The following is an 18,226-nucleotide window of genomic DNA, read 5'->3' as shown; positions in this document are numbered from 1 at the left end:
TTGGCAAACAGTTTGACCCCATAATCAACAGCTTTCTTGTCTCCCTTTTTTCTTGTTTTGAATGTTGGGGCGTACAAGGGCACGAAGAATGAATGACGTATGGTATAATAATAAATGATTTTTTTATAGAAAAAAAATTTGGATAGATTCGACTTCGATTACTACTAGAGGTTAGAGTAAGTTTTCAGAATCATAAGTTACAGAGATTTTTACAAATCGTTCATACACGACGTTTTGTGAAGAATTAATCCGTTCTTACCAACTGAACCAACTTGTGTTGACTAATAATAATGAATAAATAATGTCAAACGAGCGGAGTAATCCGTACTTGGTTGGGGGCAGCTTATTTGTGGAATGGTCTTTGATTGTGACATTGGTCTAAAACCAGATCAACCAGCGTCTTTCTATGCATGTAACAATCAAAAAATTCCTTTGGGAAAAGGCAGCTTGTCCAAAAAGAACCAAAACAATGAGGCTCATATTCTTGGCAAACTCCATTATATGGAAGCAGTGGGGTTCAAATTCTATTTCAGGAAAGTTATAATATCTTGAAGGGTTAATAACACTTTGCCCTCATGAGCTTTTGGGGTTGTAACACTTTACCACCCTAAGCTTCAAAAATTTACATTTTGTTCCCATAAGTGAATCATGTTTGTACTTTTAATTTTGACAAACTCATGTGCATACTTTTCTTCCCAAATTAGCCTCAACATTCCTACTTTTTTAATAATCAACTTTTAACTTGTTGCGTTTTCTTATTATATATTCATCGAAATATTTTGTTACTGCATGATGTGATGTTAGGCAGTGGTTTAATTAACTTATTACATAGACTTATGTATAATTTAGCATCGGTTTGAATGGGACTACATCCGCCTCCTTGTCCCCCCGCCTTATATATAGTGCAGTATAAGACTAATATGTATGTATATATCATAATTTAAAATAAATAATATGATAGTTTATTGTGATAAAATAATGTACCTTTACTTTGCAATTTATTATATTCATAGTAAAATATGATTTTGTTATGTTAATTTACTTGACTTTTTATTTGTTACATGTTACGTTGTTTGTTAAAAAAAATTAATGTGTATTGATTTATATTTTGCATAGTATCAAATGTGAAAAAATGAATTCAAAATATTAAAGTAATTTTCATGATTTAATGTTGAATTTTTAGCTAATTCAAAAGACTGATAATTGCAATTTTTATTAGAATTATATATATATATATATATATATATATATTTTTTTTTTAAATAGGTCAAACGAAAAAAGAGTAGTGACCAACACAAGAGCACTGACATGACAGTGGAATAGGATGGAGATAAGGCCAAAGTAGAGGGAGTTTTTTTTAAAAAAAAAAAATTTTAATTTATACTGTAATCCAACATCATAATATACATATTATGATGAACACATAAGAGGAAAATGCAACATTCTAAACGTTGATCGTTGAGAAACTAGGAAAATCGGGGTCATTTAGGAAGAAAATTATGCACAGGGGTTGTTGATTTGAGGGGGTAAGATGTATATTTTTGAGGTTCAAGATAGTAGAGATGCTTCCTCCATCAAGCATACCAACTTCGTATTTCACTCTCCTCTTCTACGCCTTTGCCGAACCTGACGCCACAACATACCAGCTTTCTATAACGCAACCGGATGGTCAATGGATGGGAAACTTCACAGCCACATTCCATAGAAGAAATGCAACAGCAAAAGACCCTTCCAGTCCATTAGGGGAGGAGCAGCAAGTCCTTGCACTTTCTACAACATGGTAAGCAATCCAGGAATTCGCGGTGCAGTCACTCAGTCTACCATAGATGCAGCTAGAAAGTATGGGCTTGACGGTCTTGATCTTGATTGGGAATTTCCAAACAGCAGACAAGACATGACAAACCTTGCAATGCTCTTCAAGGAGTGACGTGCTGCATTAGAAAAGGAGTCACTTGCCTCAGGCAAACCTCGACTCCTGACATCTGCAGCTGTTTGCTTCTAGATTCTTGTTAGCTGAATTGCCATATGCCTATCCTGGTTCTGCCATTAGGAAATATGTTGATTCTCTGAATCCCATGTGCTCTGACTGCCATGGTGCTTGGAACGCTGCAGTAACTGGGGCTCATGCGCTGGTCTATGACAAGGTCTAGTAATGTCAGCACTAGCTATGGAGTTTCTTCATGGAAGAATGGTGTTCCCTTGACAAAGCAAGTCATGGGCATGCCAGCATATGGCAGGACATGGCAATTAAAGGGCCCAAACGATCATGGAGCTCCCGCTGTGAGAGTTGGTCCTGGAAATGGAGGTATTATGGCATATAAAGATATAGTGGACTTCAATTTAGCAAACAAAGCTACTACCGTGGTATATGATCACACAACAGTATCAACCTATTCGTATACTGGAACCAACTGGATCGGATATGATGATACCAGATCAATCAAAAATAAAATCAGGTTTGCCAAGGCTCAGGGTCTTGGTGGGTAATTTTTCTGGGCACTTGGTTGTGATGAAAATTCAAACCTTGCCAAAGCAGGTAGACTTCTATTCCTGGTCTGTGTGATACTTCAGTCAAAATATTCTTGCTTTATATTCACGAGCAACAGTGCAAAGAATAATGAAATAATCAACCTCCAGGCTTTAATCCAATTACTTTTCATGTTTGGCTTAAGCATACATGTAGAAACAGGCTACAAGCTAAGTTTTGGCTTCTACACTGGCCTTAGTCAACATATCTGCTTTGATCTCCAAGAGGAAAACAAGCATAGAACTACTGCTAATCACAACAACAAAACTAAACAATGTTACCAGTGCCAGTGGAATCCTCACTGAGAAAGACAACACAAGAGTATATAAAGCATCAGCACATCTAGGTTTTCCTACCTTGGAGCTTTAAGGTTTTTTGTGTCAATTTTCAGTTCTACTTCACTTTCCACTTTGTCAAGTTACATGTTTAAACTCAGACTTACATTTAACTGAAATAAGTGGACATTTGAATGCATCAAAGATTGAACAAATTTACCGAAAACATAATCTCCACCACATTATGCTTAATACCAGTTAACTAGTAAAGCAAATATGTACAACTTCCATATGTTACTGTTGGACTAACTAGTGGTACACAGTACAATGGCAGCTCCAATGGCTTGGGACAGTATCTGATTGGTGTGATTAAGCACGCTTCTGTGAGGCCAGATGCTGTTGACAACCTTGAAGATTACTAGACATGTTATTTGTCCACCTTCCAATGTTTGTGGACTGTATGTTGATCCATTTGTAAATCTTCATACGTGTGTGGACTCTATGTTTCAATTTTTAGCTCTTGTTTGTCCTACATGTGAAAGACGAGATTGTGAATATGGAAACAATATCTACCAAGATTTCAGGCTCCGTAATACATATTCCAGAATATTTATTGACATACTGCACAGTCCTTCAATTTGAAATACTAGTTTGTCCTTTATTTCACACAAGTTATAAAACCACACCATGATTCCCTTTTTTGTTTTTGTGCCTTTTTTTGGTTTTTTTTTTGGGGGGGGGGGGGGGAATTTACCAGTTGGTTTCACATTTATCTGATACTGTTCTGACCATAAGCAAGAACAAAATATAGGAATTCCTGATCTATAGCAAGTTGAAGATTGTCTGAAGCTTACCATCTGATGTAAGTAGAATTCTCAAGGCACCACTCTTTAACTTGAGTTTCCACAGCATTAACCCTTCTAATTGATATTAAGAGATTGCATCAATCCAGAATTCCTCTAAAGAAATAAATGGAATTGAATGCAGCTACCTGTGAACGCATTCATGTTGATAAACATATGCAAATGAGATGAGACATAAACATTTATAGAAAATGGTTGTAAAATAGAAGAAATATGACCTACCAAAGGTGGCCTTGGTATCACACTTGGCTCTTTTAATCATACAACTCGTTGGACAACAACAGACAAAACTTTCTCACACTACATTTCTGCATTTGAAGTCTGCCAGCGCACATGATGGTGAAATCCAATCCTTTATTCACTCAGTCTAATGAAAGGGAAAGGAAAATGATGCATAATTTGAACCAAGAATGCATCTGCTTGTGTTTGAGATGAAGAGGGGGACAAAGTATCCATAGCAGAGTGCTTAGTAAACAGAACCTGATGGGCACAGGCCACATATTAGAGATTATTTCTCTTTTCATGCTAAGTCCTTTCTTCAATCTGGCAGAGCAAAGCTAGACTTAATTACAATTTCAGCATTGCACTTTAACACTCGAAGGAAATCCATAACTACTATGAGATAGAGGGAGAGAGAGATGTGTTAAAGCTTAGTACTGTACCAGAGTGCTTGCCAAAAAGAACCTGATGGGAACAGCCACAGTTCAGAGATTCCCCATTCATGCTAAGGCCTTCCTTCAATCTGACCGAGGAAAGCTATAGTTAGTTACATCATTCATTTGCACTGTAACACTTTAAAGAAATCCAGACCTACTATGAGAGAGAGAGAAGTGCTGAAAACATGCTACCAAAATAGGATAATAATGATAATTTGATAGCACACCATCTGTATGCTCAGTTTCAGTTGAAGGAAATATATGAGGATAAAACTAGCAGATGAAAGAAATTCCATACAGCGGCAACAATGTAGAAAAGGTCACTTAATATGGGACAACACCAGAGAAACAATACAATTGCAGACTTCAAAACAGTTAAACTTTACTTCAATGTTTCAATGGTGCAGATGCATAGACAATGAAGCAGGTTTCTTAAATAGCCAATTACAATATATAGCTAAAGGTCCCACAATACTAGCATTTCTTAGCAGAATGTGAAGAAGACCATTACGTGCTGCTGTCTAGTGCTGTTGAGGATGATCGTGTACGAAAAAGAATGTCGCACATCTAAAGTCATGCTAGCAGTATATGCTAGGAAGACCTTCAGAAAGCAGAGACTGCTTCCCAGGTTGAGTTTTTAAGTGATTGGGTACAATTAAGGCTTCAGAACTGATAACAACTGCAAAATGGAATACTTCCCTAAAGTTGACATAGTAGGTGCAACAAGATTGACATTCTATAATCTTCTGTGTTCGACCAACATTCTAAAGGACAGAAACTTTGTGTGTGTGTTTCAAGGGAATGAATTCTCCGGGCAACAAGAGTGAAACCTATTCCAGGGTGGAAATGTGGTAGTATTTGTAAGGACATGAAACAGGATCTCGTCCATTAAAACCATAAAGCTTACGAAAATAAGGAACTAACCCTTTTTTGAAGAAATGGTAACTGTGATACACAAGGTACTAGTTTTCTTTAAATTCTACTCCTGGAAGCAAAGAGTGCTACTCACTTGCCTGGAAAGCATAGAGTTTCAACCTTCAATAAGAACTACTGCATTACATCAATTAGTCCTATCGAAAAGTACATGGGTATCTATTCCTAATAATTATCCCAAAGGCAGCATACTTGTACCCTTCCATGTTAACAAGAATCTCTAGTTTTACATTGCTGACATGCAGTAATCGACATATCCAGACACAAAAAGATTCACAAGAAAGACCATTACCCAGTTTGGGCTCCACCAAGCCAGCTGCAAGAAGGATAAAGTGGTCACATCTCCAACCTTTGCAGAGGTATTGAACAAAACAGCTGCCACAGATTAAGAAGGTCACCAGAACCCTCTTAGTAAAAGCATGTTCTGCAGCTTAACATCCTTTATCTACAGCCAATTAGCCCTAGTGTTTTACACATAATATCATCAGGAACAATGCCTTCCTTTCTCATTTCGTCAAATAAATAATGAAGTTTGTGCACTTGTCCCTTCCTAATGTATCCATGAATAATAACATCATAAGTCACCACATCAGGAGACATGTTGTGTCTTCTCATTTTATCCACCAACATGGTTGCAATATCCATTCGATTTTGTTTGCAAAAACCATCAATTAAACAAGTATAAGTAACAACTGAAGGCATATGGCCTTTCTGCAGCATTTCTTCAAACAACTTCAAACCGATCTTCACATATCCAATCTTACACAATCCAGCTATAATTGATGTGTAACATATCCTATCAGGATCCAGGCCATTCAAAATCATCTTTTCAAACAAATTATATGCCTCTTTCACTTTACCCATGGTGAATAATACATTTATGAGGATAGTAAAAGTGATTGTGTTGGGAGTAACACCAAACTTTATCATTCTTGTATACAACATTAAGGCCTTCTCTAACTTTTCCTGTTTAGCAAAACCATCTACGAGAGTGCTATAAACTACAACATTTGGTAATATATTCCTTTTAAGCATCATAGGGATAAGCTCCAACGCATATTCAGATTTTCCTTCCTTGCACAGCCTATTTATTATTATACTGTAACTATAAATGTTGGGGTTGATGCCTTGGTCCGTCATTTCTTCAAGAAATTCCAAAGCTTCCCTGATATCTCCTTCCATGCAGTACCCACTTACAATGTCATTGACAGTTAAAGTATTAGGCCGTACTCCTGAGTCTTTCACAGTATTGAACAATTGCAAGGCCTTATCAATTGAACCAATCCTGCAGAAACCATTGATCAAGTTTTTATAATCTATAGCACAAGGAGTCAAATTAGTTCTGATCATCTCCTCCAGGAGTTCATGGGCAGAATCCAAATTGCCCTGCATAAGATATCCACTTATTAGGATGCTGAATGCATGCTGGTCATATTTGTATCCATAACTTCCAAGCCTATGGAACATGTCAACTGAGGCTTCCATCAGTCCAATCCCAGATAGTCCTTTTAAGAGTGAGCTATAGGTAACAAGAGATGGTTTTATATTTACTTCAGGGCTCTCCATCTCCTCAAATAAAGTAAGACCTTTCTCAATCTCTCCACATTCACAGAACCCATCAATTAGAATGCTGTAGCTATAAACGTCGGGTGTGATTCCATAACTCCTCATTTCTCCCAAAAGTCCCATAGCTTCATCTGGTTTACCATTTCTACAAATTGCATGCATTACAGCATTGTAGCAGTAAACATTGAGGGGCTGGTTATTATGCTTCAAGTCCTGGATAAGCTTCAAGGCTAAAACAGCAAATCCAACTCTACAAAGTCCATGAATATATGTACTGTATGTTACAACAGATGGCTCAATACCATTATTATCCATTTCTTCAAGAATTGAAGTGGCTTGTTGCATATCCACCTTGTCTTGTGCGTATTGCTCATTACAGTAGAAATTCATCAGAATTGTATACGTATAGACAGAAGGAGATGGCCCAGAGTTCTTCATTTCCTCAAATAAAGTTGAAAGTTCTTGCCTTCTACTCCCTTCTACCAAGCACTTAAGCAAGAAATTAGATGACCGTATACCAGGCTGAACGCCAATGTTCTGAGCCTGGAAAAACACGTCAACTGCATTTTCAAGCATAGAATTGGCAGCAAAAAGCTTTATAAGGACATCAACAAGAACAGCCGAGGTTTCCGCATCATTGAGCAATTCTAACATACTTGGAAGCAACTCAAACATATCATAACCGACATCTTGATAATAATATAAAACATCCCTAAGCAAACCATGCATTTCCATTGGCATTCGAGCAAACCCAAATACATGCACTGTCATCCTAAAGGCGTCAATAGAAAATGGAAAACCATACTTCTCTACGGATTCTCTGAACCTCATCTCTCTTGCAGCTCGCCAGTTCAACGACTTTATAACTCTAACCACAACGGAAAGCAACTGGAGCCCGTCACATGTATGCAGCCTATTTTCTGGAACAGCTACTTCATTCACTACTAAAGAGCTATCACTATTTGAGCCAGAATCATAATCATCTAGAAGCAGAAGAGCAGAAGCACCTCTATACAGTTTAGTAAAGCTGCTAGCTTTAACAATAACAGGCCTCTTAAATGACCTCAATTCGAATAAACCAGAGAAAATCAAGTCAAGGTAAGATTTTTTTGAAAATAAGCACAGACCCATGAAGCAAAAGTTCGACCTTTTCTTCTTTCAAACACAGCCAAACTTACCAGCATAATTCTTCTGACGCTAAAAAGCAAGAAAGTCCCTTTCTCCATAGCATTCTAAGTTGAGACCATGCCTCTAACTACTTCAACCCAAGAACTTGAACTCTTAACTGAAAATAAAGACATCCCAGATACTTAAATTTCATATTCTTGCTATTCTGACCAGCCCAGATGAAAATCAATAAAAAGGACAAAAAATTTCAATTCAATACCACAAATTTGAGAAACAATCTTGAAGAACGGAGTAAAGGGTCGTCTTATCTTCCTGCCTTTAGGAAGACGGAAAACTCAGAAGTCCTAGAATTGAAGATACCTGTGAGATGAGACTAGCAGCGTGGGCGTGGGTGCCACTTTTTTTTCCTTCGAGCTATATTGTTATGGCTTGGTGGCGTTTGCAGGCACTTTTGCTGAACGTCAAAGGCAGCAACACAACTATTTTTCAAGTTTCTCCCCACTCTGCCGCCCTCTGGAGTTCTCTCTGACTTGTGACCTTGGGTTTTGGCTATTGGACCTTTCGGCGGTCCTCACATTTGGGCCTGGACTTCCCGAATTTACATATGTTCTGATTAATGATTACGACAACGTGTAGACAAATGATATAGATATGTTTATTTGTACAATTCTTTTTTTTTTTTTTGTAGAAATTAGTTTTAAAGTTTGAACTATAAAAGTTAATTTGTTAGAGAATCTGTTAAAATTAAAATGTAAAGATGATTAGTTTTTTGGGATACATATATATATATACACACACACATATTTATACATATGTATGTATATATACTATTGTTAGAGAATCTGTTTAAATTAAAACGTAAAGATGATTAGTTTTGGTATACACACACACACATATATATATATATATACATACACATATACATACATATGTATGTATATATACTAGTTAAGCTACGCTATGCTACGCACAGCCAGTGTCCACTGAAAAGTATTCAATGTACCAATTGACCAAGTAATATATTCGTGGTAGTTGCAATCATATTTTTTTGGAAAAAATAACAAAACATATAAGTGTTTTCATAATTTAGAGGTGACAACCTAGTTGGTGTTTAATAACAAAAAGAAAGATGTGCATATTTTTTTCACGAATTGTTTTTTTTTTTTGTCACCTTATAGTAGTACAAAGAAAAATGTGCATGGTTGTTTCAAAAATATACCAGTTTTGTTATTCTCTAAAGAAGTATTTATTTCAAACTCTTTATTTTTTATAGTATAGAAACCATTCAATTATATATGAAAAATTAGTTTTTATTTCTGTTAGCTTGGAATAGTATAGTCCTTTTATTTATTTATTTATTTTTTGCATGAGGTTGCACTATTGAATTATATTGTGAAGAAAACAAATAATTAGAGGATTTGAAGCTCATTTTCTGGAGATTTTCTTAATTCACCTTGTGGACATTATATGATAGAAATCTCTTTGATTTTCATCTCAAATAAAGCTTGCCGCCTATCTATTTAAAAATAAGGGACAATATCTAAAAAATAATGGTCAAAGGTTTTAAACTCTGGCAAAGTGCATCACAAAGTTAACAATCCAATGGTGACTAAGAGAAGAACAATTGATAAATTCAAATCCAACAGCTCAAAATTGACAATAAAGAATTCATCCGACAAAACAAAAATAAAAATAAAAGAGCTTTGTTTCTCTTATACTTTTTTATATCAGAGCCATAGTATAAGTTTTGGTAGATTTTTTTTCCCTCTAAATCCCAAACAAATAGAAAAAACTTAAAATACAAATTCGAAATACTGTAGCAGTGTATATGAAAAAATTTTTACTATAAAAATTATTTGAAATATTTGATATATTGCATGGATGAGATTTTTTTGAGTTATTGTGTATTACTGTAGCATTGTATTTGAAAAAATTATTTTTGAAAAAATTATCAATCCAAACAGAGATAAGCCTACTTTTTTCTTTGATTTTAATAGCATAAAACAGATTGTCTACACTGTTTTTCTTTTTTTTTTTTTTCATAGCAAGTGACTGGACTGCCCTTCTCTTACCATACTTCATATCATATCGTTATTCCATGGCCCAAAATTTGCAGCCCGTTTGGATTCTTATAATGGCAGAACAAAGGTCAAGACAGCAAAAGAAATTCAAACTTCAAGTCTCATTGTACCACATAGCAGTGCCTGAAGGAGTTACAGTAGAACCAACTGATTCTTATATTATAGTCAGATATATATATATATATATATATATATATATATGTATGTATGTATATATGTATATATGTATGTATGTATGTATATGAGAATGGTTGCATCGGTATGCCCTTTATTGTGAGGGTAGAAAATGTAGATCACAAAATGATTGTAATACCATTAGGCCCTAAGATTTATTTATAGTATGGACATAGATATTCACATCATAAAAGCAATGCTATAACATCTAAAATTGACAAAAAAATTTCTTGATCTCAGTTTGGTATGATTTTTTGAACACCAAATTAAAAGAATTCTTGACTTTCATGGCCGATTAATTTGGGTATCTTTAAATTGGTTTTTTTTTTAAACACCAAACTAAAAAAATCCTCAGCTTTCATGGTCGATGAATTTGGCTATCATTAAATTTGCTACTGGAGGTTTAAGTTTGATTATTGTGTTTGAAAGTTTATAATCTAATTTCCTTTCATGCTTTCCGATCTTTCAAGTAGTGCATTTTTCTTGATAGGTTGAATTTTATGGCAAACCAGTGGTGCATTCTTTTGGCTTCTACTTGCTCTACATTAGGGCTGCAAACGAATCGAGCCGCTCGCGAGCAGCTCGAGTCAAGCTTGAGTCGAGCTCGATCAATATCAAGTTCGAGTCGAACTCGAGCTCAAAATATTCGTTAGCTCGCGAGCCAACTCGCAAGCTCGAGTATATATATATATATATAATATTTTTTATTTTTTTTATTTTAAGTATATATATATTTTTATTTTCTTATTTTAATTGTAAAATTACATATATATCCTTAGTATTTTATTATTTATTAAGAAAAAATATTATTTTATTTATTTTTTAAAAATAAAATAATTATTTTTTATTTTTTTTCGAGCTCGAGCTCGACTCGAATCGAGCTCGAACTTTAAATTGCCGGCTCGTCAAGCTCAAACTCGAGTTCGAACTTAATAAAATTTAATCGAGACTCGACTCGATTAGCCCAAATCTCGATTCAACTCGGCTCGTTTGCAGCCCTACACTACATGTAAAATTGTTGTCCGTTCCTCATACAGGTGAGTGTTTCTTGGAGCACAATGGTGAAGAAACAACAGCAAGCCCTGATCTCAAATAGTTAAAACTAAAACAAGTGCATTGCTCATCCATTTTGATCATCTGTAGGCAATTTGAAAAGCATGGCATTTGAGTATTAATCAGCGTGATTCTTTTTCAGCTTCAAGAAATGAGAAAATCCCATTTGCACTGCATCGACAAACTTCAAAATGATAGAAATTTAGGAGAAAGAACTTCAGAATAATCGTAACTTCGAGGGGGACCAAAATGTAGAGAAATTTTACAATTGGCATTTTTCTATATAAGAGTGACAAAAAAAAAAAAAAGATGTATAACCCAAAACTGAGGATATACAACAGCACTCAGCATGTAGAAATCTACAAATCACGGAAATTGGAAGTAAAGAGTAAGAAGCTCTAACGAGTGAAATTTGAAGAAAAGCAATACAAAATTCTGGTACGTCCTGATTTGATGCAAGAAAGTACTGTTTCATGGGAATTCCATTAACTCTGTTGGAATCTAAAAAGCACAGGTTTGGTATGCATTTGTTGTATATAGCATATGCTTTCCAAGGTACTAGAACTTGGTGACTTAATCGTAGTCATCCCACAGTGTGCTGTTTGCAACCCTTTGGTCCATAATGTTGGGCGCTACGTCTCACCATTTTTCTACACAAATAGCAGTAATGATTCTGGCATGCCCAGCAGAAGATGTGATTGTTGTTCCCGGCCTGCCAGAGGATCGGAAAGGGAAAAAGAGGACCAATCAGATATCAACTCCACAAGTTGGAAAAGATAACAGAAAGGTCAGTTTACAACTAAAAGTAATAACAAGCAAAGTTTTTTATAACTGCAAACGACAAAGACGAAGATTGGAGAAAGAAAATTTTACAGCAATTGATTGGAAAATCTTCTACTTCTGCCCATATTTGATTTTAAAGGGAAACCAAGATTGCTTTCAAAATAAACTTCAAGACTTACAGCAGATTGTTGACAAGGTATGGCAGTTCAAAAGGCAAGATTATTTTAAGTTCATATGAATTCAAGCTAAATGGTTTTCCACTGCCAAGATACTACTTTGATATACTTGTTTGATAATTTTGCTGTCCATTAAGAAAGATCATTGTTAACTAGATTCTTCATTTAGCATGATGAGCATTCATTTTACCTGCAATTACGGAACAAACAGATAATTTATGAATGGCCAAGTACCAGTAACATACTCAGGTCCATACCTTTGAAATGGTTTTTAGATACTCAAATCGTTTTTTCTTGATGATTAATATAGTTTCAATATGCAGCAGAGAGTTAGAAATTGCTTCATAATCTTCTCTGCAACACATGAGAGTTCAGTTTAAGAATTCCCTTCGTCTTTTCTACAGTCCTGCATTTTCTATTTGCTCATATTGTTTAATTGAGGATGGTACAAAAGATACAATCTGTCATTTCCATGGTGTAACTTAGTAGAAATAGGAAACACCCATTTAAATGAGTGGAGTTATTGAAGAAGGCAGGAGATATCGACTCATTCCTCTTTGGCATTCATGCCACAATTCTCTATGCTAATGATATTGCTATGCTTCTAGCTTAAGGAATCAATTTAACAAATTTGATGCTCGAGCTCTATACTATCATGAATAATAGCTATAGCAAGGTTGCAGAAATATTAAGCCTCAAAATATGAAGACATTTCTCTAACCTTTAGATTTATTTGACCACAATTAGGGCATGAGTGACCACGCTCTGGAAACATTTCAGCTTGGATCTGACCCACAACTTGACGAGCATTCATTCTCTCTTCCCAATGCTGAATAGTTTCAGGTGGAAAAAGTTCGCAACTTCCATCCCTTTAATAAGAAGAAGCTCAAGAGTTGCCAAACAGATTAGAAAACAAACTAGCATATAGAGGCATGTAAGAAGCTAATAGAGAGTGAATTTCAAACCTGAAATGATCATATCCATCAATTTCCTTATTGCAGCGGTAGCAGAAATAATGTCCACAATTACCACATACCATCTTGTTGCAACCTTCAGTCCGAGAGATGGCCATCTTACAAGAAGGGCATTGCTTTGCAGAAATATTTATCTCTTTGACACTAAGGAGATCATTAATAATTTCTTTCTCACGACGTCTTTGATCATCCTTGAGTTGAGATGAATTCTGCCGCTCCTGTTTCAAAGAACAAAAGTTTAGCATTTCAAATCTACAAAAACCTATACATAGCTGGTAATTGATACGAGGAAGGCCGAGAAAGGAACCAAACAGAACTATTCAAAAGAAAAGGCAAACACTAGCAAAGCAAATTCTGCTCATAGTTAACACCTCATCTGAGAGAAGAATCAAGGAAAATCTTAATGCACTAGAGAAAAAAGAAATAAACTTGGAAACTGGGGACACAATACTACCTAATGGTAGCCTTCTTATTGTTTAGACATAAAGTTATATCTCAAAACATGCTTATGCTATCACAGGTCTGGTCAAATGGCAAACGGTATCTCAATTCTAATAGGTTTCAAGACATTTTAACTCATGTCTCTAATAACCAACCTCGAAAAGAAGAGACTTACACCAAGCGCAAAGTCAATACCTGCAAAACAAGAAGCTTCATCTCGGGAGTCATGCATGCAACTCCAACATGTCGTTTTTCCCTGCACAGGGTACAAAAGCTAAAGTAACATTTTGAGCACTGTGCATGCTGCTCTTCGTCCTCTATGCAAATTGTTTCACATCTTGGGCAGTAAGTCACATCAGTCATTGACTCCAATGTCTTCTGTAACGTCATTGACTCCCAACGTTCAAACTCCTCATCACCAAGCAATCGTCTTAGTAAACCAGGTGGAATCATGCCCCCACATTTTGCATCAGCGCACTGAAGCTTGCTAACTGTCCCTTCTTTTACATGGATATCAGAATAGGTTTTCATGCACTTCCAGCAGAAGAAGTGCTGGCATGGAAGTCTAACAAATTCTGTGCCTGAGAGAGGGGAAAAGTCACTAAAGCACCATTTGGCAGTATAGTGGAATAAAAAACTTTACACTATTATGGTCTTCAAATGATGACATTCCAGACTACAAAATCTTCGCAGGTTTTGAAAGACAAATACATTTTGAACAAACTTCAGAAAGCACTTGATAGAGTCAAACAAAGAATTACAAGCAAAGCAAAATTGTCACTAGAAGAAAGAATAAGACCAAGTTAAATATTAATTAAATGGAAATTAAGAAATTCAATAAATGGTCATCTGCACTGAAGACATAATTATGTATGTGAGGGAGTGTGCATGAAACTGGGCTTAGATCAATAAAATTCACTAGTACCACTAAACATAGAAACATTCACAATCCGATGTGTACATGCAACTTCAAGTAAATGGAACAACATCTCTCCAATGGTCTTATCAAGCATTTCTATAATTTGAAAACTGCAAGATTCAACTATTTGTGCACTTCAGACCAAGTTTGGCGGCAGTACCTGTAACATTTCACAAAATAAATTCATGCTAAGAACACATATTGATACCGCGATGCCAGAAGAAAGGAGAAAATGTAATCAAATTTGATGATTAGAACTACATCATGTGAAACTACCTGCAAATTCGCTGAAACAAATGCAGCATTCGTGGATATTTTTGCTAAAGTTCTCATGCCGCTGCTCATCGCTATAGCTTTTCATGTATGGAATATCAACCTCTGGGGAGACACTTCCTGAAATTGCACGCCTATCTCGTTCCTGCTTCACAGCGTAAGGACCAAGAATAATTTCTTGATCAAAACCAAGAAAAGAAAGACAAGAACTGTGTATTGATTCGACCCACTGATATATAACCTCCTGTCCTGATTGCTCATTCCAAATGGAGTCAAGTACATTGCAAAGATCAGAAATCTTAGTGGAAGATAACCACTGGGCAGAGATGGTAAAATGAGGAGGAAGATGACTTGGGTATGATTTAGGTAATATGCATGTCAATATGATTGGTGGCAGATACTCGACTTTGAAAGAGTAAGAGAACTCGGATGAATCATCATTGGCCTTGCTTACTGCAGATGAGTTCAGCTTCACAGCTACGGAAATTTCACTAGGTGTTTCGATATGAATATGAATCTGGTAAACAATATTAATGTTAGATAATATCCTCCAGTAAACAATTCTAGTGTCAGATAATATCCTCCAAGCATGAATCAACAGGCAATAAATTTTGAAGACATAACCTGAAAAGATCTCAGGCCATTCTGTTTGTCAAGAAAGAAGATGTTGTCACCATAAATTGACTCCATAGCTAGTAACTGAAACGGGTGAAACAAAAAAGAATTAGAGAATGACATGCATGTATTTTTTTGTGTGTGTGAGTCCATGTGTGTGTGTGACAGAGAGAGCGAGAGAGAGAGAGAGAGAGAGAGAGAGAGAGAGAGAGATGACTCCAATGGATATATTACAAGAAACGGGACAACGGATTGCTTTGATTTACTAACAACTGCAAAAGCACGTTCTGTGAACCATACATCTGCCTTCTGTTGATATATATGTTCATATTTCGGCAAAATATGCTGACAAAAGTATCTCTTCTGCTCCAAGTCTAATTAGACAAGTATTCCTGTGCCATTTATGAAGGATCCTGACTAGGCTAGATCCACAATGACTACCACGGAAAAGTTTATCACAGCTCTTTTATCTTGCCTAGCCAATGCTTAGACTAAGCCTAAAGTGCATGATTGGGATAAACATAAAGAAATTTTGGTTAAGAATCCTTGTTCTCTTAGTGACTATTTTGAAGCCATCAGACATCCTAAAAATAATGAACCCAACCTATAGCAGCTACAGAATGCTGCATATATATAATCAGACCAGAACTGCAACTTGACACCATAAAGAAGAGAACTTAGTATCACCAACCATCAAAGTGTCATTCGGGGTATTTTCTTTTTACATGAACTTACACTCAAAGAATTCCACCCAATTAAGTTAAAACAGATTCTCAACTCTTCTTCTCAACAGGTTAAACAAATCTTTATCCAGTTGAGCTAAACAATTTTTCTCACCTAATCTTATTTTTCAGACCTATCCTAGTCCCTTCAATTGGCAATGAAATTCAATTACAATCATCAGCTCGCTCTTCTCCTTTGCGAAAACAGAATTGAATCGTCAAATTAGTTCAGATACACTCAAAGAATTCCACTCAATTAAGTTAAAACAGATTCTCAACTCTTCTTCTCAATAGGTTAAACAAATCTTTATCCAGTTGAGCTAAACAATTTTTCAGACCTATCCTAGCCCCTTCACTCGGCAAATGAAATTCAATTACAATCATCAGCTCGCTCTTCTCCTTTGCATAAACAGAATTGAATCGTCAAATTAGTTCAGATACAGTACTTGTAAATTCCAGCATACAAGAAATACAAAAAACACAATGTCTCCGTGAATTGAGATCGTCATGATCAGGGTAATATCCAACTCAAACCATCCTATCCACAACAAGAAGTAATAGCAAGCATAGCATCTGATATAGTCATAACCCATTATCAAAAATCGTGTTAAAGTCCAAATTTCTTAAACAAAAGGGTACGGAAGATCAAGTTATCATATGCAGCAGCATTAGAAATCCATATAAACACAACTAAGTTGTTAACAAGCTATTGACTTTCCAATTAATCAAACACATTCCAAAGTCGAGTATAATAATTTACCTCATCCTCCTGAGCTTGATCATTAATCCTTAGCTGCTCTTCAGACAACTCAGCCTCTTGAGCGCTCAACAGTAACTCTTCCAACCTTTTCTGCACCACATCAACATCCTCCTCATTCAGACCAGACCCTTCAATTTTTTCCTCAACCTCATCCTTCCCTTCAACAACTTCACTTTTACTAGCAATCTTCTCCAATTCTTCGCCAAGGCCATCCCTAAAATCCTCCCTTTTTTCATCATTCCTCTCATCTATACCCAAAGAACTCACCTCAGATTTCTTAACAAACTGAGGTTTGACCGCCTGGGGTCTCCGATTTCGCAGACCCCACCCCGGATTTCTTCTATTCTGGCGATATTTTTGGTTCTTGGATGTCGTTGTGGGCTGTTCAAAATGATTATGTTCAACATTCAGCTCAGAGTTTGAAGGCGCGAATTGTTGGTCAAATTGGGGCGGTAAATTGTGATCTTGGACGCGTTTTAAAGTCCAATTTTCGTCGTTTTGGTGCTGATAAAAGTGAGAATTTTTTCCTCCTCTTCTATAGCCTCCTTTTCTTGAAGACATGTTTTTCTGGAGCTGAGCTCAAGAGCGTCCAGAAAACTTGAGCTCTGATTCTGAAGCGGCCGCAGACGAATGAGAAAAATTCCTTTTGCCGCGGAGTTACCACTTAATAGTATTCGGTATTCCACAAACCTCCCCTGAGGTTTTTGACAATTATAAAGAGCTCCTTTTAGGTTTGAAAAATATATATAACTCTCCTATTTTTACTGTTTATGTAACAATGCAGGTCCAGCAAATTAAATTTTCTCTCAAAAAACCAAAATTGCACTTGTACAAAACTAAAATAGAAAAATGTAGTATGCTTAATCACTTTCTTCCACACTTCGCACAAATCTATCATCCTAATCCTTAACAACTATATAAGTATAAACTTTAGTTGCAAATGCAAGTAACTGTCCAAAAGATCCCAAGTTATATATAAAACATCAATACCTGTGACACAAAAGAGCGCATACACACTCTCTCCATTGACAACTAATTTTATATTTGAAAATTAAATCTCAATGCCTCAACATCTTTTTAACACAAGCTAATCTAACCTAGAACCACCGTTAAAATAGTTTCATGTTCTTAAAAGTATTAACATCTAAGAAGTAGAGAATAAATTCTACCTCCACAACAAAATCATAACCAATAATTATTAATCCGACAAAAAAAAATTCTAATGCAAATTTTTGACATTTTACAAAAAAATTTCTTGATAACAAATAAAATACGACAAATTCCACATCTTTAGCCCTTCTTCCCAT

At 35.8% G+C, this 18,226-nt stretch overlaps 2 protein-coding genes and 1 pseudogene across 8 annotated transcripts; 1 reads left to right on the top strand and 2 right to left on the bottom strand.

Annotated features, from left to right (window-relative positions):
- Positions 1–1,331: 1,331 nt before the first annotated feature.
- On the bottom strand, positions 1,332–8,506 carry LOC113707444 (uncharacterized). 7 transcript variants are annotated; one of them, XM_027229782.2, is made up of 6 exons: positions 5,547–8,506; positions 4,328–4,407; positions 3,888–4,208; positions 3,657–3,793; positions 3,113–3,331; positions 1,332–2,293 (listed from the first exon to the last, which is right to left on the bottom strand). In XM_027229782.2, the coding sequence occupies exon 1, from the start codon at positions 7,949–7,951 to the stop codon at positions 5,696–5,698; it is 2,256 nt and encodes a 751-aa protein (XP_027085583.1). In that variant the 5' UTR covers positions 7,952–8,506; the 3' UTR covers positions 1,332–2,293; positions 3,113–3,331; positions 3,657–3,793; positions 3,888–4,208; positions 4,328–4,407; positions 5,547–5,695. The 7 variants fall into 7 exon arrangements, with proteins under 7 accessions (XP_027085583.1, XP_027085584.1, XP_071919235.1 ...); XM_072063133.1 differs by lacking the exon at positions 1,332–2,293 and having other exon boundaries at positions 2,946–3,331; positions 3,888–4,032; positions 4,146–4,208; XM_027229780.2 differs by lacking the exon at positions 1,332–2,293 and having other exon boundaries at positions 2,946–3,331; positions 5,547–8,105; positions 8,208–8,506.
- LOC140013772 (class V chitinase CHIT5a-like) lies at positions 1,563–2,832 on the top strand (annotated as a pseudogene).
- A 2,951-nt stretch (positions 8,507–11,457) lies between the features above and the next one.
- On the bottom strand, positions 11,458–17,565 carry LOC113705433 (uncharacterized). Its single transcript, XM_027227285.2, has 7 exons — positions 16,920–17,565; positions 15,447–15,521; positions 14,826–15,339; positions 13,826–14,211; positions 13,181–13,407; positions 12,937–13,084; positions 11,458–11,968 (listed from the first exon to the last, which is right to left on the bottom strand). Exons 1-7 carry the CDS (start codon positions 17,478–17,480, stop codon positions 11,840–11,842), a joined length of 2,040 nt encoding a protein of 679 aa, XP_027083086.1. The 5' UTR covers positions 17,481–17,565; the 3' UTR covers positions 11,458–11,839.
- Positions 17,566–18,226: the final 661 nt, after the last annotated feature.

This window comes from Coffea arabica, chromosome 8c (assembly GCF_036785885.1).
Source record: "Coffea arabica cultivar ET-39 chromosome 8c, Coffea Arabica ET-39 HiFi, whole genome shotgun sequence".
Classification (NCBI taxonomy): domain Eukaryota; kingdom Viridiplantae; phylum Streptophyta; class Magnoliopsida; order Gentianales; family Rubiaceae; genus Coffea; species Coffea arabica.
Note: the sequence above shows the minus strand (reverse complement) of the source record. Positions and strands in the feature narration are given on the sequence as shown.